At 37.6% G+C, this 25,000-nt stretch overlaps 4 protein-coding genes across 7 annotated transcripts in view; 2 read left to right on the top strand and 2 right to left on the bottom strand.

Annotated features, from left to right (window-relative positions):
• Nucleotides 1-4,044, bottom strand: part of LOC140947546 (U3 small nucleolar RNA-associated protein 18 homolog) — a 14,920-nt gene extending 10,876 nt beyond the window's left edge. Inside the window, exons 1-4 of the mRNA XM_073396686.1 lie at nucleotides 3,756-4,044; nucleotides 2,534-2,625; nucleotides 1,017-1,115; nucleotides 116-174 (exon numbers count right to left, since the gene is read on the bottom strand). Coding sequence (XP_073252787.1) covers nucleotides 116-174; nucleotides 1,017-1,115; nucleotides 2,534-2,625; nucleotides 3,756-3,971 — 466 coding nt within the window. The 5' untranslated portion in view covers nucleotides 3,972-4,044. The remainder of the gene's footprint in view (nucleotides 1-115; nucleotides 175-1,016; nucleotides 1,116-2,533; nucleotides 2,626-3,755) is intronic.
• Nucleotides 4,045-4,242: 198 nt separating this feature from the next.
• On the top strand, nucleotides 4,243-10,897 carry LOC140948689 (F-box and leucine-rich repeat protein 13-like). 2 transcript variants are annotated; one of them, XR_012167076.1, is made up of 4 exons: nucleotides 4,243-5,236; nucleotides 6,552-6,791; nucleotides 7,777-9,188; nucleotides 10,117-10,897. XR_012167076.1 is itself a non-coding variant. In XM_073397954.1 (3 exons), exons 1-3 carry the CDS (start codon nucleotides 4,389-4,391, stop codon nucleotides 8,144-8,146), a joined length of 1,458 nt encoding a protein of 485 aa, XP_073254055.1. In that variant the 5' UTR covers nucleotides 4,243-4,388; the 3' UTR covers nucleotides 8,147-9,593. The 2 variants fall into 2 exon arrangements, 1 of the variants encoding a protein (XP_073254055.1); XM_073397954.1 differs by lacking the exon at nucleotides 10,117-10,897 and having other exon boundaries at nucleotides 7,777-9,593.
• A 7,350-nt stretch (nucleotides 10,898-18,247) lies between these two features.
• Nucleotides 18,248-19,430, top strand: LOC140948583 (5-hydroxytryptamine receptor 1B-like). The gene has a single exon (XM_073397836.1). The coding sequence runs from the start codon at nucleotides 18,305-18,307 to the stop codon at nucleotides 19,412-19,414; it is 1,110 nt and encodes a 369-aa protein (XP_073253937.1). The 5' UTR covers nucleotides 18,248-18,304; the 3' UTR covers nucleotides 19,415-19,430.
• Nucleotides 19,431-24,065: 4,635 nt separating this feature from the next.
• The window catches only part of LOC140948688 (97 kDa heat shock protein-like), a 19,498-nt gene continuing 18,563 nt past the window's right edge, over nucleotides 24,066-25,000 (bottom strand). For all 3 annotated transcript variants that reach the window (XM_073397952.1, XM_073397951.1, XM_073397953.1), the window contains one exon: nucleotides 24,066-24,911. In XM_073397952.1, coding sequence (XP_073254053.1) covers nucleotides 24,681-24,911 — 231 coding nt within the window. In that variant the 3' untranslated portion in view covers nucleotides 24,066-24,680. The remainder of the gene's footprint in view (nucleotides 24,912-25,000) is intronic.

Genomic DNA, 25,000 nt, shown 5'->3' with positions numbered 1-25,000 from the left:
ATTTATGTTGTGGTCTATAGATGAATATGACTGGCAATCTATATCTAACATAATTAAGGAGAACCTCAGAAGTGGAACAGACCTAGGCAAACAAATGGTACATATTAATTAGCACCTTTTCTGGTCTTTTTATCCAGATCTGCCCAGCTTGCATCACCATATATTCTTTCAAACCTGTCAGTAACGTTAGAAAAAGTATACTTGTAAACTGATTACAGATGTTTATTACAATCATTATCAGTACATTAGTGTAGAATGCAAGGCCCTTGCAACAATCACAAAATCAATGAAACAGTTAAAAGCAAACTAGAACATGGCAATTTGCATATACCATCACCTTAAATGACTCCTAAAAGTGGCAATCACGCATCCATGCGCTTACGCAACACAACCGGGGTCAATATATTTTCAGATCTCCTTTTCTAAATCCTATCTCTGATCATATGAACACAGAAGCTGAGGACTCGTAGACTTTGTTAAAGAAGCATCTGCTTAACTAAACTTTAAAATAGAATCCTCCTTTTGAGTGGAGGGCTGGTTGATTAAGAAAAAAATTAATGTCTAGCAAACATGCAGCAAAAAAAATTGTTTTAATGCACAAATTATACTTTTCGGTAGCAGCCCATTTACAGGTTTCAATTTCTAGAGTCAATGGAGACCTTTAGCATCAGGTTTTTTGTGGTTAACAGCAAACACTCCCCAGGTGACCATGCATGGTCTCGCAGTCACATTTGCAGTTTGCAGCTTGCAGTTCATGTTTGGACGGCAGCCTCTGGTTGTTTGTCCACTATCCTACCTTCTTGTACTTTCATTATTTTACAGGTATAAAGGGACTGAACTATTTCAGAATGGTAAGCATTCCAAGGACATAATTTGTTATTTTAGAAAAATCAAATTTTTAGAGCAATGTGCAGTGCAAAGATTCCCAAGAAAAAAAGGGGATTTGCATGTGGTAAAGGACAATGACTTGTTATTTTTTGGAACAACAAAAAAAACATTTAGCTGAAGCAACTCACTGTCTTTTTAGCTTTTGCGTAAACTTCTTTCCAGTAACAACTGTCTCATCTGCTCCATCTCGCAACTTTTTTAAACGCGATTCTGATGAGATCTCAATTCTACAAATTAAAAGGGCCAACACATTAGTTAACATAACATACATGTATTTAAGGTATATTATTATAAGCAAGTACATGTACTACAGTACCTACCAGTAAGTATATGAAAAAAAATTATTACAATGAATGAAAACAATGCCAGTACATGTACAAACAATTATTTTATTTAATTCAAATGATTATCTTTAATGCCTTCTACAATTATTAATCAATCTTTATCTAAAGTGCATGCTAGTCTTTAAGAGCCTTCATGGCCTGGCTCCAGCATATTTACTTTTAAATGAATTTAGCTGCATGCGCAATTTCCATTCAACACGCGTTACAGAGATTTGCTCCATCTGCCGCTACAGCTGTAGCAGAGCCAAGATCTGGAACACGTTTCCTCTGGCCCTGCATGAGGAGCGAGCATTATTTAAATAAGTTTGGGTTTGGCCTAAAAAGGCACTAGACCCAAGCCAAATTGAGCCTCCAATACCTTCACTATACTTAGTTGTTCCAATTTTTTTATCTGTTATTGTTTTTTGTGTTGTTTTTTCTTTCATCAGGGCCCCAATCAAACCAGCCTCGCTGAACTGGGCACCCCTGACTAAATATTATTCAAAATCAAATAAATCAAATAAATCAACAACTTCAACTTTTGATATTTCCAAAATTTATGCACACTTAAAGTTTGGGTTTAATACATTAGGCCTGATAGTCCAGATTCGAGTTTGCTATGAATGCTGAATAAAACTTTTTTGTGTATTTTATAATTTCAAACACTTTGCAGAATTTGTGGATACCAGTATTTTACTTTATATTGAGGCTAACTCTGCATGAATCTGCCAGCATATCTTTCTGATTTGCTGAATTCTATTCAGAAGCACATACTATAATATCTATTATACTTATTGAATTGGGCAATTCAAGAAAATATCCACACTCAACCACGGACGGCTTCCATGTCTTAACCCCCCCTTGCCTTCCGAAATTCCAAAATACGTTTTCAAGGAACTCACTCTACACTTTCTACTCCAGAAATCCCACCTGTGGAATTCCCCCATGCCTTCGGATTTCCAATCGTAAATAGCCCCCCCCCCCCATGCCCTCAGAATTGCATAATCGTGAACCCCCCTTCCCCTTCAGAAATCCTTAAAGCCATCCGTGGTATAGTATGGATATTTTCTGGAATCGCTCATTGTGATCAGTCAAGAATTCAGTCATAGATAGCAAATGACCAGAACTAATTATAATTTATCATATTTATTATTATTTTCATTATTATTATTATTATTATTATTATTATTATTATTATTATTATTATTATTATTATTATTATTATATTAGTGATAATCACTGTTAAAATCATATCTTGATTACTAGCTGGCATGTCTGTATTTAGAAGCAAAGGAGCAACACAATTTATGGGTACAATGTACCTCTCCTCATCATCAGCGTCATCTTCCCAGGCAGGCTGTCGACCCTTAATCTTCTTTATCTCATAGTGCAATTCATCAACAACTTCATCATCCTTATGGTATAGAAAAGAACACATTAACATAGCATGCACTGCACTTGTCATGGAGCAACTGTCACTATTTTGTGCTATGAAGTAAATGTACATGTATTTTGTACACCCCTTGTGAAACCTTTTTAATGTTTTTACTTTGTATCAAGCAACTATACACTACAGTGGAACCCAGCCGTTCTACGCACACCTGTACATAACAGACCATTTTGTTTGCCCAATGAAAAGCTCCTACATTTTTTCTAAAATTGACCTGCTTAATATTGATACCAGCTTACGGACAATGGACACTTTTCTGTGTCCTGAATCACAAACTCCCATGTTAATGGTCAACCCATGTTTTGTTGGCATTGCCACTTCCGTAGCGACAGAATAATGATGGAATCATAATAAACAACAGAGTAATGACATGGAATCTACAAATTGGGAATTTTCTCAAAATCAAGCAATAATTTGTTAAAATCCTCTAGTGTGCTAATAGTCTAGACCTCTGCTAGAGGACTAGAACAGGTAGTGCATGCATAATGTTTGCGATTTTGAATCACATGTGTATTTTATCAACATGGAATGCACCTTCAAATAACCAAGATATGAAATAATCCATCATCATGTAAACATGATATGAAATCAAAAAGTTATGCCATTATGAAATGCGCTCTGGTGCGAGTTTTCTGATGTAAACACCCCCTAAGGATCCCAGCGGGAACACAATACCAATTTGGGCAAAAATAATACCTAATTTAAGGTTCGAGACCCTCAAAAACCACTAATATCCTATTGGGCGGCACATACATGTACCTATCTAACCCATGTATGGGAGTGCAACCCGCCTGGGAAATAAAGCCACTCTCCATCACTATAAATTAACATAACTCAGGGTTGTCACTAAGATTTCAAGTTGCTGGGTAAATACAACAAGTAGGGGTTGGGGGAGGGGATTAAACAGCTAGGGATTTCCTTTGGTTCTATTTTTCTCCTATCTTCCTATGAAAGTAGCCGGGGGCCACCTTCATAGTAGCCGGGGAATCGGAAATCCTTGGCCCCTGCCTCTTTGGCAGCCCTGCCATACTAAAAGACATTATTTTCGTAATCAACATTTTACAAACTAAGTGATTCATTGGGCACACTAATACCTCCTCACTTGCACTACCATCGTCCACAGAAACTTCGTTTTCCAACTTTTCTAGTTCCCTGAGGGCATCAGTTTCACCACCGAACACAAGTCTCTCTAAAGTTTTCTCAGCTTCATCATCCCAGTTCTCACCAATCATTTGCTTTTTTCTCACTTTAGGGAGTGTCTCAACGCATTCTTCATGCTCAACCTGCCGTTTATCTTTCTTTCTAGACATCCTAATGTTGATCAACAGCGAACATCACTGAAACACTGACCAGCCAGAAGCAGAAGCCATTTTTTCACGTGGGTTATTGTTCGACCGACCAGCGGTTGTGCCTAAACTCATGGTAGGTAATTCATATATGATTCCCATAGTTCTTACCTAACTAAACTGGTGAGAGGGGTAGTACTTAAACAAAATTATTTCTGGTAATGAGAGTTCCTTTTTGTCAGTTATTTTGCCGTCTATTATTATTATCATTTTTTTCTTTTATTTTCTGATTTACTGGGGTTTTTTAAAGCTTTTTATACGGCATGCATACGGCATGATTATATCATAATTAGTGTACAGAGGCAAAAAAATCACCCTACCCTATCCCCGTGGATCGATAGTCATTCCACTGAATTCTTCCAACATAAACATGGAGTCAACATGGGATCTGAAGTCCGCGAAGTTTTGGAAGCGTTGATTAAAAAAGTTGAAAACAGTGAAGTTTTCAATGGGTGCAAACCTGACAAAGATTTAGACGATGAAGACGTAGAAGAAATAATTTTCCTGGAAGATGTTCCGGAGACAAACCTTGCAGAACTGAAAGCTGGGCGTTCTTCTTTTGACGATCTTCCAGAAGAGCTTGCTCTTAAAATATTTTCTTTTTTGACTTTTAGGGAGCTGTGCAAGCATGTCGCTCCTGTTTGTAAGCAATGGTTGTGTTATTCAAAATGCCCTCTTTTACGGAAAAGTTTGTCGCTTTTGGAAACTTATAGCTGGATAACTTCGCTTGAGGAACTTAGCGAGATGATTCGATCGAACTTTCCTCTTCTTAAACATCTGTATCTTCAACCAAGAACTGAACTGACTTTGCATGGCTGTGTTATTTTAGCTCAGTCATGTCCTCTTCTGCAGTCTTTGTCATTATCTTTCTGTCATCAAGTCACCAAAGATACTCTTGATCAGTTTGCCACGTTCTGTCCATATTTACGTGACATAAACTTAGAAGGTTGTGCTGTGACTGATAAGTGTTTGGAATGTTTGGAATGCTTACCTTTAAAAAGGTTAAATACTTCGCACTGTACTCAACTCACAGATTACGGACTAAAGTTTCTTTCCACACGATGTCACCAACTTTGTTCATTAAACTTTGATGGCATCCAGTGGATTACTCATGATGCCATAGCGGTTTTAGTTAAAAATGCCCAAGACCGTTTGGAGCATCTGTGGTTGGATGGAGAAAGCATGACAGATGATACTGTTCAGCTGATTACTAAATGTCGACGTCTTAAGTATGAGGCCATATTATTAAGTATAATATTGTAAACATGCCAACTTTTCTTAAGTCAAATCACAGGGATCCCACACAACCTGTTTGTGTAACTGATTCTTTCGTATACCTTCTATTGACAATTGGTACCCCTTTCAGATACCTTGTTTAGAACTTTGCATCCCTTTTAACTGCAGTAAATGCACTGTCTTTTAAACAGGAATCAGTCACAAAATCAGAACTTTTTCGTGACATTATAAAGCCATAAAATTCATCTGTAAGCCCTTTTGGGCAAAATTCACGGACCCAAATGACAGATTTCCCTCCCCTTTTTTATACTTACACTAGTTAAATCCCTACCCTTTCATATACCTGAAGCCCGAAAAAGACACCCCTTTTGGGCGGAGCCTCCCCTTATAGGCCATCATATGGAGTACCCTCCCCCCCCCACCCCAGGATTTACCGTTTGCTTCATCTACAGCATTATCTTTAAATATTTCCAGGATTGTAATCACAGTTTTTGAATGTCAAAATATGCACTAAGATTTACAAGTACCAGCTAGAAACTGTCCATGTACACTCCCTGTGGTCAAATGTGTGATTTTGGCATCCACATTCCCTGAGATTATATAAAAATCTGATGAATTCTAAATGGTGCCAAAGACATGCCCACAACCTATGAACAGTACTAAAGGTTCCCAAAGATTTCCAAAGGTTGCCAAGGGTAGCATTGCAAAGTGCAAAATCTTGGCACCCCTGACCTTGTCGAGATAGCACATATCTACCTGTATAATTTTTGTGAGGTATTGTGACATCTTGCAGAGATCGATCATGCCTTGGCAAGATTGTTTTTCATGTTAATAATTACAGAAACAGTAGCGCAGAATAGTGAATGAATGTGAAATATTATTTTATTGCATCATGCATGTGAGTTGGCAGATATCACTAATAACTATTGTGGTGGTTCAATCTTGACTGGGGGGGGGGGGGGGTACTTGGGTTTATGTTTGCTGGGTATGTGCTGCTGGCCTCTCAGACCCCCTACCCCATTATAGTCTATTTTTTGGCCATTATAGTCAATTTGTCCTTGATTTGAATTTTATTTTCCTTTGTTTCAAACTGAGTATTCTCCATTTAAATAACCTAAGTAGGTAAATACAATTTAAGTCTATTTTATTTTTAGTCTTCTTACAAAATCACCATAATACATCTAAGTATTTACATCATTTACTTTAGATACCCTAACATGCACACTGCATGCAGTCAAATAGTGCATGCTTTTCTTTTATTTGGTTGATCGACTTTAATGACATATGTTTTGTTTTATTCCGTCACAGATTTTTTGGTTTGTCATTTTGTGAGTCACTGACTGACCAGTCTTTACTATATGTACAGAATATGGTTAACTTAGTGTCTCTTAGACTGAAAAAGGGAAGTGAATTCTCAGGTGAAGCTCTGAAAGAACTATTTGTACAATTGCATCCAGAAAGGACAGGAAATCCCACAGGGCTGCTACACATCACTGTGGCTGAATGCACAAATCTTAATGATGCTGCTTTACATGCCCTGGCAGAAAGGTATTCATGTAAGCTAATAATTTTGGGTTCATTGATACTAGCTTAGGGCCAACTATAAGGTCCTATTTAATCGAAAAGTATCTATTTTGCATTCCTATTACAGTGCAACCTTGATTAACTGGACCTCCTGATTGTCCAAAATAATCCTAAATTTTCTGGGCTGTATTAATTTCCTTTTTCATGAAGGTGTGGTAAATCGTCATTAAGATCTGAGGTCGTGATTAATAATTATTATTTTCTTTTCAAGTGTTGGAATAGATAGCCTCCCTGCAGACATTCTTAGCATCTGCGGGGGAGGCTATGGAATATATGCCTTTGAAGTGAATTTATTTTCACATTTATGTTCACATGTGCGCAACATTTATCTGAACACTGGAAACTGAGTTACTCTCTTAACCACAGATGACAGATGAAAAAATTTTAGGCAATATGTTGTTGGACAATCTTCCATTGCAATGGACAAAAGTATAGTTATGAATAATATTCTAATTTTCAATCATGCAGACTCTATCTTCTGGACTATTAATTTACTCTAATCTCACTAAGTCCATATAATCAAGGATCCACTGTACCTCTGTCTCAGTGTCTTCCTAAACTAAGTTCTTTACATTCATTTTTCATGTAGAAAAATGCAGATTATTGTCAGATAGGAGCTATATGCAGTCGTCAATCATCTGAACAGAGAAAGACATGCAAAATGTTATGAATATTAAAATGTATATGTTTAAAGTCCTTGACTGGAATCATACTCAACAAGCCAAATATTATACAATTAGTACGCTATACTATTTTTCTTAGAGCCTTAAGCCTTAATGTGCAAGGATAAGCAGTATCAAAAATGTTTTGGGTGATTTGTAAAGTAATAAATGGAGTGGTCAGAGCAGTACCTGACCAAAAATCCGGGTTGTTATAGGCTTAATTAATACAACAAGGTCAGTGTTATGCACATTACATCTTTTTCAGCAAGTTTGTTTTATATCTGAAGTTGTAGGTATCTGGAAAGCCTTGATATCTCCTGGTGCTGGGAAGTAACTGATTTTGGTCTAGACCATGTGGTCAAAAATTGTCACCGCATGGTTGATATGAACATTTGTGGTGCAAAAGATTTGCGTGGAAATCCTCTGAAAAAGATACCCCAGAATATGCCCATGTTACGGCAACTTGATGCTACACAGTGTAATCTTGTACCAGATGAGATGTTGGAGGAACTTGTATTCGTAATGCCATGGTTGACTGTCACTAATTATTATGGAGAGGACGTAAAACCTCCAAAACACAAGAACAGAATGCAGTACTTTCCTCAAGAAGGGTGGTGTCAGTTTGCATTGCAAACAAACGATGTTAGAGACACATAAATTATGTGGGAAAAAGTCACGATATATAGAAAGCAGGATCTATTACCCAACCTGTTTTTCAGATAATCCAAGTTTGAGTGAGCGTCCTTATGCCGTCTGAGACTATCAAGTAAGAAAATACCATCATAAATGATAATGCTGACTTATACCTGTTTCAAGAGATATGATGCTATACTTTAGTTAATTACAATAATTAGTTGCATCAAAGCTTGCTTGTTATCTGTATAAGAAGCACATTCCAAGAGTAACATTTACACTGCTAGTTTGAGTGTAAGGCACCATTTATGTGGAGAAAAATTGTCCCAGGTAGAATAATCACCCGCCTACCCAAAGCTACCCTGGGCGACCCAACTTTTCATACACTGAAAATTACAAAGAACTGTTTCAGCCCCAGAGTGCCAACTCAGCCCTGCAGAGCAAAGTTTGATTCTGCCTCTCCCTGAGCCATTTGAGCACAATTAAAGCCAAAACAGCCCCATATCCATCAAAGCCTATTCCAACCCACCCTGGGGCTCAGGCTGTAAGAATTTGTTTGTTTGTTTGCTAGATTGAATGGTCAGTAGGCTTATAAATTACGTTTACTTGCGTTCTTAGAAAACTTGCTCTTAATTATTTACCAAAATTTGGTAAAGGTACCTGCTTGCCGAAATCGCCATGCGTAAGAAACATCATGAACAAAATTATATGACAAACAAACTGATTCACTGCTAATATCAAACACATTCTAGCTTGCATCTAAAATAACTTCAACAATAAAAACTGCACTTATTGCGTGTGTGAATTTCGTCGTGTGTTTTACATTTCAGCTTGAACCTGCTGAAAATAAGCTCAAATGAGTTTTCCTGTTTGTTCGGTTGAACAGTTGAACAAATAGAAGAGTTTCTGTAGTAAACGTTCGCTAAAGTTCTGCAAGGTTTGCTTTCATGGCTAATTTCTGTTGTCATTTACAGTTCTTTTATCGAAAAACGGCTTTCTAAATCTTTTAGCTAATACTTTTCGGGAGCGGCGACCTTGTGAGCACCCCAAAACCATTTGGCAAAATGTAAGTAAAAACATTGATTTTTTTCGGGTCCAAATATTGTCTGTGTGTTGCCGAGAAACACTAGTGGAAATACAATTTACTAATGCTAAGTTTGCTAGGAGTCATTTATTTACCGTAACATAAGCTTGATACTTCTTCTGGTTGCACAATGACTGGCTACGCTGTTTACACCGGACGATTCATATCATTAAAAAAAATTGTTGTCGTTGTCGTCGATGATGGCACAACAGGAGCCTAGTCATGAGCTCTTCTCGCCCAATGACTGTTTTCTTTAGTCCAACATGTTACTTTCGGAGAAACGGCGTAACTACCATAAGTATTCTTTCTTTATTTGCTCATGCACGTAACTTCGTATGTTAACTGTTAAACAAATGGTTGGTCATTCATCAAATATTATAAATCAGTATAAGATTCAAACTACCCGGCTCACCTACCCCTCCTCTAACCCAAGATTTTACCTTATTATGAAGTGAGGAGTTATTATTATTAATGTTGGGTTAGGGGAGGGGTGAGTGAGTGTCCGGTTTCCAAAATTGTTATTTCGAAAAAAATTGCTTAATCAGAAGCCATATAAGTTGGATCTGCTGGTACCACGCCTTTTACTACATACGCCCACTCCCTGACACCTTTATTGAAGCGCCGCGCACTCAACAGCTCATTGTTGAACTAGACATACTTTGATTCGGTAAGTTATTCGTATTTAGACTGAGGGCTCTTGTATTTACGCCCGAGGTAATGGCAAACAAAGTAGCGTCAGTTTCTAACGTACGTGCATGCACTCTTCCGAGTCTGATACCTTGTCACTGGGGCTTGTTCTTAAGAACGCTGTGACACACCCATTGCAAGACTTCACAATTACAGGACACACCCAAATGACGTCAAAGCACAGATTTGTAAGTATATTTGACTCTACAATTTTTTTCAGCAGTGATTAAGACAAGCAGTCTAATGGTGGATATGGCAATTTGCCTCTCTTGCACCAACGCGTCCAGTCCAATATCAAACGCAGAATTTGTCTTTACGTCGTTTAAGCCAAGCCGAGTTAACTTTGCCCCCTTTACAGGCGATAGAGTCCGTGGCGTGGTTAATTGCTTTCGTTGTTGTAAACCTCGTTGTATTTACGCTCAGAAACAACTCTCCACCCGGGAAAGATATCTTCTCGAAGAACTCACAGCCAACAATGTGTTTTCTTGTGGATCACCTTTATTACCACCGATACATCCACTTGGAGAACGAATCTCTATGAGGTTATTTCATTCTTGTGAAGATCCAGTTGAGGTAGCTTTTTACTGCAGTTATTTGGACTCCTCAAATGTCTGCTGTTATTGTGGTAGTTCTGACAAGAAACTTCGCGAAGAATTAGCCTTACCTCGTCGCCAACGCTTGTTGCCTGTTTGTGAACAATGTAAATTGACTGGAAGGCAAGCCAGGTCTTTTTTACCAGAAAAACGAAGCAACAGGAATGAAGGAGAAGAAGATTCACATTTTTGAAAATATGATTACTTTAATAACTTACTGTGGAGGTGTTGTGTACGCACTGATACATTTTTTTATAGAGATACAAAAGCAGATACTCATACTAACAGAATGATCATTGCAGAAATATTTTTCAACTGTATCACATTGTTTAAAAAATAACGTAATTATGCATTATATTAATGCGTCCGCTACTGCATTTGTCAACTTTCTTATTAAAAACAGCCAAGAAAAGCATTGCAACTACCTGATATATACCCTCATCATATTTCGTAAAGGAGAACGCATCCTTTTACAAGTAGAAAAAAAAAGACATTTATTGGGACCACGTCAGACTGGGACGGCGTTTATCATTTGGGGTAACGGTTAATTATTTTGTCTCTGTCCGGCAAGATAGTTTATGCTACACCTGATAACGCACGTCCCGTCGATATAAATAATAATAATGTTAATAATGATAATAAAAATAATGATAATACTTATTAATTTGTATTGCGCAAATATCAATCCACAATAATTTTCATCTGCACATTACATAAATCCTACTTGATCATCCTGTTGAAAAAAATCTACTTTTATAAAATAATAATAATAATAATAATAAAACATTCCTAGTACATATCCTAATTCTAAAGATTTTAAAAACAATGATTAATTATTCACAAAATGCTATTTACAAATCTTAACTTAGTAATTTATAAAAATAATAATGCTAAAATTCTAAAAGCAATGACTAAAATTATTTCTTAAAATCCTATTTACAAATCTTAGTTAATAATTTAGAAAATAATAATAATAATAAATTAGCTTGGAAACGCCTTCCGAAATAAATGTGTTTTAGTGCCTTTTTAAAACTATTTAATGAAGATGTAATTCTAATAAAAAGGGGAAGATCGTTTCATGATTTTGGGGCAGCCATAGAAAAAGATCGATAACCCGCGTGGTAAAAGACTTACAAGTTAGTATGTTCAGAAGTATGCCGTCATTTGATCGTAAACAATCTACCCCAATGTGTTATATAGATACAAGTTTGGAAATGTAAGTCGGAGCGAGTCCATGAATGGCCTTAAAACTTTACAATAAAATTTTAAAAACTATGCGATACGCGACTGGTAACCAGTATAGGGCTCTTAGCAGTGGTGTAATATGACAAAAATTTGCTTTCTTTGAATACAAGGCGCGCAGCAAACTCCTGGATTCTTTGCAGTTTCTGAAACTGATAAGCCTGTAAGCCATATACCGTAAAATTCCGAAAATAAGTCCCTCCAAATATAAGCCCCCCCCCAAACTTGTAACGCAAAAAACCCTCCGTTATATCTCCCCTCCATGCCCCCCGGGAGCTTGTACTTGTGAAATTGCCCTCAAGTACAAAGTAAAACAAAGAAAAAAGGTAAATTTCCTTCCAAGAATGAGGCTAGCCCAATCGATTTTGAAACGCAAATTTCCCTCCGTACATAAGCCCCTCCGAATATAGGCTCCTCCAAAAATAAGCCCCTCAAAAAGGGCCTTTGAAAAATATAAGCCCCGGGGCTCATTTTCGGAATTTTATATTACGGTAACAGGCTATTGCAATAGCACGTTTCAAGTTTATTTATTATAAAACAAACTATTTACAATCAATCTGACTGACCTCCAGGTAGCTACAAACTAATCGAGGCAGCCAGTCTCACAAGTTCTAAATATTACAGATTTCAAAAAGAGTTGGAAAAAGAGGTTAACAAAGTAATAGTTTTGCAAAAACAGAGAAAAACGTATTAGTATATGGTTCCTCATTCAATCAAAAAAGGAAAACTGATTAATTAAAGGACAAAAAGAAAAAAAATGAAATAATTATGATGATAGGTACAAAAGATATATAGGGAGAGGAGAATTGTAAGTTAATATTTTTTTAAGTTTCGCCAGTTGACTCTTCAGGCCATTGTTTTCTTTTTTTCAAAGACTGCATGGTAGATTTCGTCATTATCGATGTTATTTTCACAATAGTTACAGTGAGATTTTGCGGCCCGGCTCGAAAATTTCGTGCGTACTACCTGAAGCACACACTCCGCGGTCTGTCCAATGCGGCTAAAAATCGAGGTATGTATCAGTGTTCAGTACATTCTTTGCTTCGATATTCCCTTATCCTTCTAATATTGTACAAATAATGAATAAGAGAATGCTTGCATTCGTTATGTGATCACCCATCCGATTGATAGGTTAGAATCTAACCACCCACCCGGATTCCGAACGGGAGATTGTAGAGCACTGAAAGAGCGTCCGATAGTTATGCTATCAATTGTGACTCGAGCAGTTTGCTGTGTGGTAATCAAAAGAAGTTCTGTTTTGGCATCGTTCATAAGTAACTTGTCTTGAGACATCCACTGCCCGATGCTTTGAATGTAATCTTCGATAGCAGCAACAGCATCAGCCTGGCCAGAGTGCGCCTTGGAACTAAACGAGATGTATGACTGAGAGTCATCGGCATAACAATGAACATTTGGCAGATGCTTTTCGACGACATCAAACAGTGGGCTTGCATATACTGTAAAGAGAAGGGGACCAAGACACAAGCCTTGAGGAACACGTCAAACTTATCAGATACAGCTCCCCAAACAGAGACATAATCAGAGGCAGTGCCGTCTCATCCCGTCCCATCCCATCAAAAAAGAATCACCTATTTAGCAGCTAAAGTCAATTCTAAAGCAAATCTAGCCAAAATATCCGCGCTGACATTAACAGTTTAGATGACTTCCAGCCGTGTTTGTCGAAACTGTCACTGAGAACGACAAAAGAGGTTAGGAGCCCTCAGTGAGATTTTGTGGGTGTTTATTTTGCAAAGTCGCTAGGTCAAGCCCCTCCCCTCCACCCCCTAGTTGGGGATGGAGATCATTTGGGTCCATAGAGCAGATAATCAGTATCCTCCCTATCAGTTTTCACAAGAGAGGATGAACTCATTCTGTCTCATTTTTTCTTGATATTTTTAGTTAGGATTGTGTTCACTCTGACGTGTATACTTTCATTGAACCATCTTGTGAACTCAGTTTCGCTTTCTTGCTCAGCTATTTCATTTGCTTCCCAATCTATAATATTGATTATTCTGGTCGTGATATGGCCTGCAGGGGTCGGTGTAGCTAGGATTTTCAAAAGGTATATGCACAGTTTTCATATCAACCCCAACACGTCCCCTATATTCTTTCCATGTGGGTGAGTTGATTAAAAGAGCAGTTTCGGGGAAAACATTACATGTTGCCTTGAAAATTATGTGTTTGAAGTTTATTAATTCATAAATACATAGCAGTTCGAAAACTGAATTGTGTATTTACGTTACAAAAATTAAATTATAGATCAAAACATTAAATAATCTATCTTAATTGAAAGGAATAAAAAAGCTAACAAGAGATGAGATGAGATGCTAAAAAAGGTTATCGAAATACGAAATTCAAAAACTCTAACCTATAAGTTAGTTGCATTTAAATAAGACATGAAGAGATAATAAAGCTATTCTTAAAACGGTCGGTTTTAAAACGTGGCAGGTCGCGCCCGCCTTAATGAATAAGTAGATTTGTGCGGTGCAGGTAATAACTTATAATTGATTGTTGTCATTTACAATTGTGTGAAAAAGTGACTTACATATTTCGTCATGATGGGTTGCTAATTCCTTGAAGTTCATTAATAACAAGAGCCTCATGATAGCTAACACCGGGGCAGATGATGGACATTGCTCTCTTCTGTATACGTTCCAATTCTTGCATTAAATATTTAGGCAAACTGAAGTGAAAGGCCGGTATTGCATAGTCCATAATTGATCTAATACAACTAGAGTAGAAGAGCCCTAAATCAGTGCCAGTAACCTTGACTCTCTTATTAAAGTTGTACCAAAAACTATAATCTCTTAGGGGCCTTATTAAGAATTTCATTAACATGGATATTCCAGGTCAAATCACTGGAAATATCGTCGGAATATAAAGGGAGTTGCATGAACACTCCCATCACTTTTGAGCTACATTTATCTCTAATTGCATTCTGCTCATTTCCTTTGCTTTGTTTTTCTATTTTGCTTTTGTATTTATTTATTTTTGACATTCTTTCATGCAGGTACGCACGTGCGTACCGGCGCACAATAGCTACGCCGCTGTCAGAGGCGTGGCCAGAATTTTTTCAAAAGATACGCACAATTTTCCAATCTCCCAAGTCTTTAGGTGCCTAGATTAAAGGTGAGGTTACGTTGTAGGCGTAGACAGGCCGACGTGGAAACAACACCTTATGCTTTATACCATGCAGCTTGCTATCTGCGCGCTATTTTTCCGCATTTTCTCTAAATATATCATGATCCAAGATTTCTATCCACTTCACAATCACGTCTCTTCCCTGCACCTTCAATGCGCGACGAAGGGCTTTATAAAATGCATTGTTTCTGACTTTTAGCTGAACTACGGTCAAAATATATGTCTGCTTATAACGCTTTTTAAAAGCAGATACTTTTTTTTCTAGTTAATCGCTTCGTTGAGTAGCCAAGCCAAATTGGTAGATGTGGTCATTCAAGAAAAAAGCTGGTTAAGAGCTGTTGATAAATATATGCAAAGTTCCTCTCTAAATTTTATACTGCTTTATGCAGTATAGCGCTCTGAGGAATTTTTTCTACGTTGTTTACACGAGTGCCGTCTTCCAAAGTTGACCCGCTCGGCTGGATCAGCAGCTGGATAGGATATCATGTGGGCTCCTGTAAGCGCGCCTTAAGCTTATGACACATCGTTTCACCTACAGAATTAAAACCAATAACGCTCTGTGAACAACCTTCAGCTCTATACTAGACCTGTAGGAGATTTTCCTCATCTGGCGAGTCTGCAGCTGAGGTTTCTACAAGCACTCAGCGTCTTTTTTAAGTTTTTCACTGTAACTGAGGGGGTGGAAAGGCTCGGCATTTGTTCGTGCACTTACTCACGACAACTGGAATCATCTGTTTCGGAAGATTTTTTCAGAAAGAAAATCTTGATTCTTTCGTGTGACTGAGAGACAAAATCACGCACTTTACTTTTCTGGCTCTTGATGAACTAAAACTCAGATCGTGTAACATTTGATGAAACTCATACCCATCCTCTAAATATGAACAAGCCATTTCAAATTGTCGAAATATATTGGTAAATATCAAAGGAAACCGAAAACAAAATAAACCTCCCACGGAAAAAAAAATAATGGGAAGCCAGTAGTAATGAAGATCATAGCTATTCGAGTCCAGCTTCTTTAATACTCATTCTGCAGATTTTGGGGGACCCTTATTAATTAAACCAAGTCTATATTGGGTTACTTTAAAATCTGTGTGGTTGTCTACAATCTAACTCAGACCAGACTTCTAATAGATAATAATAAATAAAACACATCAGCACAAATTATCTGGAACAACTTCTAGGAAGAAAAAAAATCCCTTGAATTTTTAGCGGCTTTAAATTCACTTCAGTCAAGCTTTGGAACTAATTAGCTTTGAATCAGATATAAGCTATAAGAGCTTCCAATCAGTTTCTAATTTCGAGGTTAGCTTTTGCGAAAGCATGAGGTCGGATATTAATACTCCGTAAAACTTTTTTTAAATTCTATTCTCTGTTCTAAAAATCGTCTCTTTCTTTCTTTCTTTTTTTTTTTGGGGGGGGGGGGGTGGGGGGCGGGGGGGAGTATCACATAAACAGTCTATCCATCTGAATCTGAGTCTATCTATTGACTTTAGACGTAATGTTTTAGACAGTTGAAATCGATGGTCAGAAGTGTAGGAATTACGAAGTCGAATTACTAGAGGTGAGGATTGAATTTTACAACGCGGGCAAAGTAAATTAACTGTAAATGAGATAGGTTCGAGTGAGGTCTTCGGAGGTCATGCAACGAATGACACGGTCTCCGTTTGTACTGGAGTGAGACACCAACTTGATATAACGAAGGATTAGACCTTCAATTAATTTAATTTACTACCATCCGGGTCTACAAGTCCTTGGAAGAATTGTACTATTGACGCCGTCGTATATGGCGTAATTTATGTCCTATATAATGAAAGCTACTCTATTTTTCCCCACAAGTGGGTGTTCTATTTTATCAGATGAAGTGAGGCCTAATATGTTTCCGCCTCAGCAGCGGCATAAAAAACAAACGCTACCTGAAAAAACGGAGAATGACACTTTGAATAAACTGTGTAGAGCCGCTTTTTTTTTAGGGGAAAGCACGGCTGTACACAGGCTACGCTTTGAACTCCAGCCGGAAAACGTGAGTTCAATGTTTATGGTCTTGTTCACCGTACAGTCCACATTTTAGATTGCTTGGCCAGCAAAACGTGACTTCAGCTTTCGCTTAGATGTTTCGTCTGCGAGAACTGCCTAAGGTAAAAGAAGGGATGTTTTACGTCTCTGTTTTTCGAAATATAATCACTATTTCCATTTTTATATCAATTCCGGGGACGATGCATTTTCATCAGCAACAATTTTCAAGTTAAGATGATAACCATTTGGTATAAAAAATTTTAAATGCCTGTAACGTGCTCAACCTTTCTACTAAAGGAGGTCTCCTTACTTACAACGAATAGACTGCAATAGGATGTTTATGCCCAGCATAGTGTTAAATAAACCGTGGAGGCCTGCGCTTTTCACTAAATTGCTACGCTTCAAAATCGTTTTAAAAAAATTATAGTCACCCCAAAGGAAAACTAAAGAGTCCTCACAAGCAAGTGGCTAGCTCAAAAATGACGTACATCTGTCATTGTCGCAAAACAACAGGTTGAAGCTGAATAAAAGGAAAATTTCAGCCAACCTACTCTATAATGTACAATGTGAGAAATATAATCATAGCTTACGTTAGGAAGATGTGCTTGATTAGTATTGAATGCAAGACAGGAAAAAAGGAGTCGGCAGTCTGTAAATCCATGATATACTTATTTTTTCAACACTCAAACCTGTTTTGTTTTAGGCTACAAAGAAGTCAAATTTGATTCCTATTCTCTTCTTGCTTATTAATACGATGATTGTTTTCCATAGCTATCACACTTCTCTACTTAAAAATTTCATGTAAATGTTCGAATCCTCTTTTAGTGGAAGACATATAATACAAAAAAACCCATTCCCCCTAGCAAAAATAATTACAAATACTATAATTGAATCGAAATTGATTCTTTTCCTTTCATTCCAATTTGCAAAATGTTGGTAACGAGGCGGCATTTTACGTGCCTTACGGGTTTCAGCTGCTATTAAACGAGACCAGTTTTCACGAATATCTGTCAACTCAGTTGACAGCTCGCATCATATCTTAAAACTATTTAAGCAAGAAATGGCAAGGGATTGTTTTTCTTGTCAAGAGAAGCAAAACAAGTCTCGGAAGATTTGTTTGCTTGACCAATTTAGTTTCTCTTTGATAATATCGGGTCTTCTTTTCTCGTAAATAACCCCGGAATAATCTACACTTTCAACCATACACCTGCCGTCATATAAGTGCACTGTAGCATCCTAATTTCCTCTAACTTTATTTATTATAACAATATAGATAAACATTTAGATAGCGAATCGGCAAAACAAACTTCAAGAGGCATTATAAGAGAGCGAAAAATGGTGCTAAAGTAACACTTTAAATTCGCCACAACGAAGCGAACAGAAAACTGAGATAGATAGGAGTCAATAGAAGAACTTACAAAAATGTACCTTAACTTCACAGCTTCCATCCCAGACAATGCCACCCAAACGTCAAGCTTCTTAGCGACAGGAAACAGCCAGCGTGAAATCATTTTTAAAGTTTTCTTGACAAGAAGTGTACTGGCTATTCCGTTGGCGTTAATTACATCGTTTTCAAACGGGCTGGTATTATTTCTGTTCTACAAAGATCCAAAGAAATGCATCCGTTCATCACCCACAAGTCTTCTGGTTGCCAGCTTGGCTCTAGTAGACTTCTTGGTTGGCTGTGCCTTGGAACCAACTGATATGTATTACAACTGGTCGATAGCATTTGGAAAGAAGCCCCAGATTGATCGAAAGGACATGCAGAGTGCATCGGCCTTTCTCCTCCTTTGCTCTATTTTGCTTCTGATGTTGATCACATTTGACCGTTACACTGCAGTATCCCAACCGATCAAGTATGCTCACAGAATAACCAAGAAGAGAGTTTATACCAGCGTGATTTTCGTCTTCATCTATTGCACAACACTCATCTTTGCTGTAAGAAGATGGCTGGAACGTTACAGAAACGAACTGTTTTGTGGTCATGTAGATCTGGTCTTGATCGTTACCATTGCTCTATTTGGAGGTATAATTATTTCTGTTCGAAAACAAACTCGAAAGCTGAAAAGACTTAGTATGAGCTCCGATGATGTTTTCGTCGTGCAAGCAAGTGAGCGAGAAAGAAAAGTCACACTAACACTGTCTGTTATGCTGGTAACATTTTTGGCTTGTACAATGCCGTGGTTTATAATGATGCAGGTTTTTGACTACTGTGCAATTTGCCGAGAGAAATGGTGGGTGATGAGACTTCTATTCATTTTGGTTCAAGCAAACTGTGCTATCAATCCATTCATTTGCACTCTTCGGTTACCACGTTATAAAGCGGGGCTTAAAATGGCTTTATCGCAAACAGCTTGTTACCGGCGTGCTTGTCCTTCAGCCTGGCAAGGACTTCAAGCTTACAGACTTAGAAAGCGTAGCTCAAGTAGTTACGCTCCTAACGAAGTGATCAGTAGAAGAAAACGATCATCGAGTTGTAACCTCGTTAAATATTCCGCCGTTTTGACTCAGTATCAATTTAAAAACACGTAACACGGATGTTAACTAATTTCAGTCTAATTTACATACATACAAACATATCCTTTATTTAAACACGATATGGTTTAAAGCTCAAAGCTTGTGGGGTCGTGTAAAAATGATTACAAATGGATAAAATTGTATAAAAATAAGAATAACATCACTTACAAAATACAACTACAATTAAAACTCTAAAAATATACAGTAAGATTCTAACCAAAAAATAAATAAAGAAATAAATTTAAATAAATTAAAAAAAAATACAAGGTTAAAATGAATTTACATTAGTTACCTCTAAGTAAATTGACTACGGCATTTAAAATATAAAAATAGTTAAAAGCATTTAAAATCCTGGTAGTGCCTGGGCAGCGACTGGACCGACTGTGCGCTAAAATCAAGTTCCTCAAAATAAGAGTCCTTCTTCACTTTTGCTAATAAGTAAGAAACCTTAACCTTTATCAGATGAACAAACAGACAGATGAAACAAATTGGTTTTACATTTATTCATGTAACCATTATGACGTCCTTTTAGATAAACAGAGATTGTGATGTATTTGGTCTTTTAAACCCATGGTGTAAAAAACACTCAAAGTTAAGTTAGAACAATACTGTAAAATTCCGAAAATAAGCCCCTCCATGTATAAGCCCCGCTAAGTAACGCAAAAAACCCTCCGTTAAATCGCTCCTCCGAATATAAGCCCCCGGGGGCTTGTACTTGGAAATTGCCCTCAAACACAAAATAGTGAAACAAAACAAAAACGGTACAGTAGCGTGTAATTTTTTGTATTTGCCAAAGAACTATTACCTGTGCCAAATGATTGCAGTCAGAAAGTGTCACAGCTTATTGCTGTTTGCGTAGTTGACTCTTCACTCTTGGCTTTGATTTCCTCGTCCATATAGAGAAAGCCGTTCTTCCATGGCTGCGTTTCAGAAAGGTCTACGTCCTCAGGGCGTGTTTCAGTAAAACTTGAACTTTCTACAAATTACTGACATAAATTCCCTTTCAACTAAAAGCTAGCCTGGTCGATTTTGAGACGCAAATTTCCCGCCAAGTATAAGCCTAGCCGATTTTAAAACGCAAATTTCCCTCCGTATATAAGCCCCTCCGAATATAAGACCCTCCAAAAATAAGCCCCTCAAAAAGGGCCTTTGAAAAATATAAGCCCCGGGGCTTAATTATTTTCGGAATTTTACGGTATTAGCTAAATACATAGGCTGTAACATCTACAAGTACTCCGATTATTTCGTGTCGAGGACGCAGCACTTCGTTCATTAAACGGAAACTTAAAGATATAGACCATAATTTTTTTCGGAAATTACTTTGGCTGTTCTAGGTGAAGATTTACATCTTGGCAATCTGCTAACCGAAAGAAAAACCGTATAGCTAATTGAAAATAATAAATAAATCAGGAAAACCCGATATTGAGTTTCACAAAACAGAAACCGCCAAATTTGTATAAAATCTCAACGGTTATATAACATAACCGAGAAACGTGAGTGCACGTTCACAGTCGTTAGATACATTTATTTTCGATTCGTCGGTTCGTGTAACATTTCAGATTAAAGCAGAGGTAGAAAAAGGCAACAGCGAGATCGGAAGACACCTTGAGTAAATGAACAGGTGTATTTTTTCTGCACTTTGAACACTAACTAGCAAAAGTACTTTGCTTCCAGGCGTTGTAACGTTGCAACTGTCCATTAGTAACAGTGGAACCTCGCCCTCAAGTACAACGAAGTGCAACGGGATTCACCATATGAGCCTCGATGCCGATTACGGGGTCGATGAGGTTCAAGGTCATGTAGACTTTGCGTGGTCTAGAGAAAATAAGCCATGCAGAAATTAATGAACTGCTATTCCACAACTAAGAAATTTGTATGTACTCCAATAAACCGAGAGCAGGTTGGCCGCTTGCATTCCCTTTCTTCCTCCGGCCACCCACAACTCTCCTCCAGTTTTTTTGTTGTTCTTGTGGCTATCCGTCCGCCATGAATGGGAACGCTTGCTAGACAGGCTAGCCTTAAATAAATAAAGGGTACTCTTTAATTGCTGACAAAGTTTATTACGTTTACAGACCATGTTCAAAACGTTTCTTTCTCCAGTCTTGTACCCCTGTTCCGGCTTTCTGGAGGGAATTTCTTAAGTTCTCTCTCACAGCGCATGCTCTTATTCCACCCATGTCTAACCCTTAGAAAACAAAACTTTTCATTAAAACGCAAACTAAAGCCCACGGCTGCCTTTGGCGATTTATAGCTTTTGTCAGTTTAAAATGACCCATTGGGTCATTTTTCGGTTTTGCCCGCGCGTACACTATGCTTTTGATTTTTTTAAATATATATTTTGTCTTTTTCAAATTAAAAGAGACTTTGCTATAAGCTTTAAAACAAGTATAAAATGGTAAGTTTTCCCCTTCTGATTTTTGAATGTGCAATCAATCGATCTTCATGTTGTCGAGTCTCTGTCTCTCCACCTCCAAACAGTCAATTGTTCGGAAATTACATGGATTTTTACTTGTAAACGGTGAAGAATTACATCTTGGCAAGCTACCGACCGAAAGTAAAACCGTACAGCTAATTGAAAATAATAAAAAGATAAGGAAAAGCTAATATAGAGTTTCGCTAAACAGAAACCGACAAAGTTTGAGCAAAATCGAAACGGTTATGTAACAAGTCCAGAAGGCACGAGTGCACGTTTTTCACTTGTACGCAAACACCCTTTATTTGTACAACATTAAACTTAAGCGGAAGCGAAAAAAGGTGGTAAACTTGAGATAAAAAAAGAGGCCTCTTCAACAAAAAAAAAATTCTGGTCTGTTTTCTTTTTTGCTGAGATGTTTGTGGGATTCGTATGGGAAAATGAGGTTAAAACACACAGGTCTAAAAATGCTATGAACTGCAGTAAGACGACTCTAAACGCGCTGCATTATATAATGGTAAGCAGCACAAACGATATCTATTTTTTTAATTAGGCCAACTTAAGCTGCAACGTTGCATCGGTGAACCACGTTATTGCTTCACAAGAGAGCGAATATCTATATTTGAACAAGATATCACGATATTGACGTAGGATAATATCTAAGAGAGATTTAAAGTGACGTTCACGGCAAAACGGCAACCGTCAGATTTAAGTTGAGAATTTCTCAAAATCAAAAACGTGCAGCTAAAAACAGTCCAAAACAATGGTTAACACCAAACTAACGTAAAACTACGAATTTTGGGGTAGGAGTAATGAATAGAGTTAAGCACAAGTAAAGCAAATTCTTTGTCATGTGGTACAAATTTACGTTTGCCGCAAACGTGACTCTTAATCTCTCTAGATCTCCCTTTTACGCAGAAGATGTTTCGATATTCGTGGACGAACTTTGATGTTGTCTGTTCTCAGTTGGCAAGTCTGATAGCTTGTGAAAGTGTGCTATGCGTTCATATAGGCTATATCAAAATTTTTGAGAAATCACTTTTTAATATTGGCCCTTCACGAAACCTCTGCATTTTAGCCATTGTAAGTAGCCTGACGTCGGTCGTTTTTGCCCCCTCCCTGACAGGAGAAAACGACTCGAAGTTAAACAAAGTTAAACAGAGTTAAGCACAAGTAAAGCAAATTCTTTGTCACGTGGTACAAATTTACGTTTGCCGTAAACGTGACTCTTAATCTCTCTATATCTCCCTTTTACGCAGATGTTTCGATATTCGTGGACGCACTTTGATGTTGTCTGTTCTCAGTTGGCAAGTCTGATAGCTTGTGAAAGTGTGCTATGCGTTCATATAGGCTGTATCGAAATTTTTGAGAAATCACTTTTTAATATTGGCCCTTCACGAAACTTCTGCATTTTAGCCATTGTAAGTAGCCTGACGTCGGTCGTTTTTGCCCCCTCCCTGACAGGAGAAAACGACTCGAAGTAATCGTCTGAAATTCAGACTAAAAGGAAACCCTGCTTCACGTGCTTATCTTCTCATTAAAATGGTTGACAAAATACGAACAAATGCGACCAATAAAGGAATACGTCATTACTATTTTTACTAAAACTGTGAAAGGTTTGAACCCAGGAGTCATTTCAAAAGTAGGTTGAGTTTGATCATCCGGGTGAATGTAGTCCTGAATAGGACTGTTGTCGTTGACAGTGACTAACGTTTCCACAACCTGTGCGGTAGTCATCTTCAGAGTCAAAGTGAGTTGTATCACGTCAGTTGATGGTATTATACTCTGGTTATTGATCTGATTGATCAATTACGTCGCAATGTTATTGGTCGTCTGTCAGTTGAGCCGTGATGTTATTGTCTATGAAGACTCGTAATCAGTAATTGGTGCGTTTCGATCCGTCTATTGTCATAGTTAAACAGTCGTCTATTGTTAGTCAAATTGTCAGTTCTCCAGTCGTTCTCTCGTAGTTAATTTTGCATGATCTCGTCAATAAGTCGTTTGTACAGCGCTGGTAACTGTTGGCTACGATTCATTGGCGTTTGTTCTAAGTTAGAACTGTCAGCTAGACAGTCTTAAGCGCAAGCAATGGAAGGGGATGGGGGTTTGTGGCTCCATTATATTCTGTCCAAGACTGTAGCCCTGCACGGTAATGTATGGTATCTTGCATAGTATCGTACAGCCCTTGTATCGCGAACCAGTATCGTATAGTGGAAAAATATATCTTGCAGCCCTTATATAGAAGACATGGGCGAATTTTTCACTAATTTTATTGCTTCTCTCTCTTAGTAAAGAGACCTTTTGACAACGACTCCATGGTATATAATGATAAAAAAAATCCATTCTTTTAATTGCTGACAAAGTTTAATAAGTTTACAGAGAGGTTCATAAAGATTCCTCGTCCAGTCTTGTACTCCTGTTCTAAATCTACTTTCTTGGAGTAAAATCCTCTCTCATTGCGCTGCTCTTATTCCACCCAGCAAAGCAAACTTTTCATTAAAAAGCAAACTAAAGCCCACAGATGCCTTTCGCGATAAAGTAGTCAGTTCAAACCTCGAGGACAAAACTAAGGAAAGATCCAACACTTCAATTGTCTACAGATAAACCTTATTAGTTATTTTTAGTTTTCGTATCTTTTCCTTTTTAAAAAAAACATTTTCAAGTTTTTTGTATGTTTGCACTGTGAATTTTTAAAACTTCCTTTAGTGCTTCAGTTCTTAAAACATACTTAACTCTGAAGAAAATTTGCTATTAGCTCCTCCTCAAGCTAGCGTAACTAAATCATTTCATTTAAACAAGTGTAAGTCCACTAATATAATGGCTACAGTGTTTTTCTCACTGATTACTTAATGTGCGATTATCAATCAATCAATCAATGTCCATGTCGGGGTCGATACTCTGTCCCTCCTCTCCGGGGCTAGCTTGTTTTTCCTGTTCAGCTTGCTTGTCTGTAGCCGGCGCGCTGTCTTCATCCATCTTCTCTTCACTTTTCTCGTCGCCCTTGTTCTCTTGCTGTTTTTCTTCTTCGTTTGGTGGAGGTTCCACCTTTGGTTTTGGTTTCGGTTTGTTTAATATTGTGTAGCAGGTATCTTCTAACAACTACAAAAACAACACAACACATCGCTTAATCGTCGTTAACTAACTTTCAATCGCGAGAAATTATCAATGCTATTTTAAAAGTCATATAT

This window comes from Porites lutea, chromosome 9, assembly GCF_958299795.1.
Source record: "Porites lutea chromosome 9, jaPorLute2.1, whole genome shotgun sequence".
Taxonomy (NCBI): domain Eukaryota; kingdom Metazoa; phylum Cnidaria; class Anthozoa; order Scleractinia; family Poritidae; genus Porites; species Porites lutea.
The sequence above is the reverse complement of the archived record's forward strand: the minus strand, read 5'-3'. Positions and strand labels throughout refer to the sequence as shown.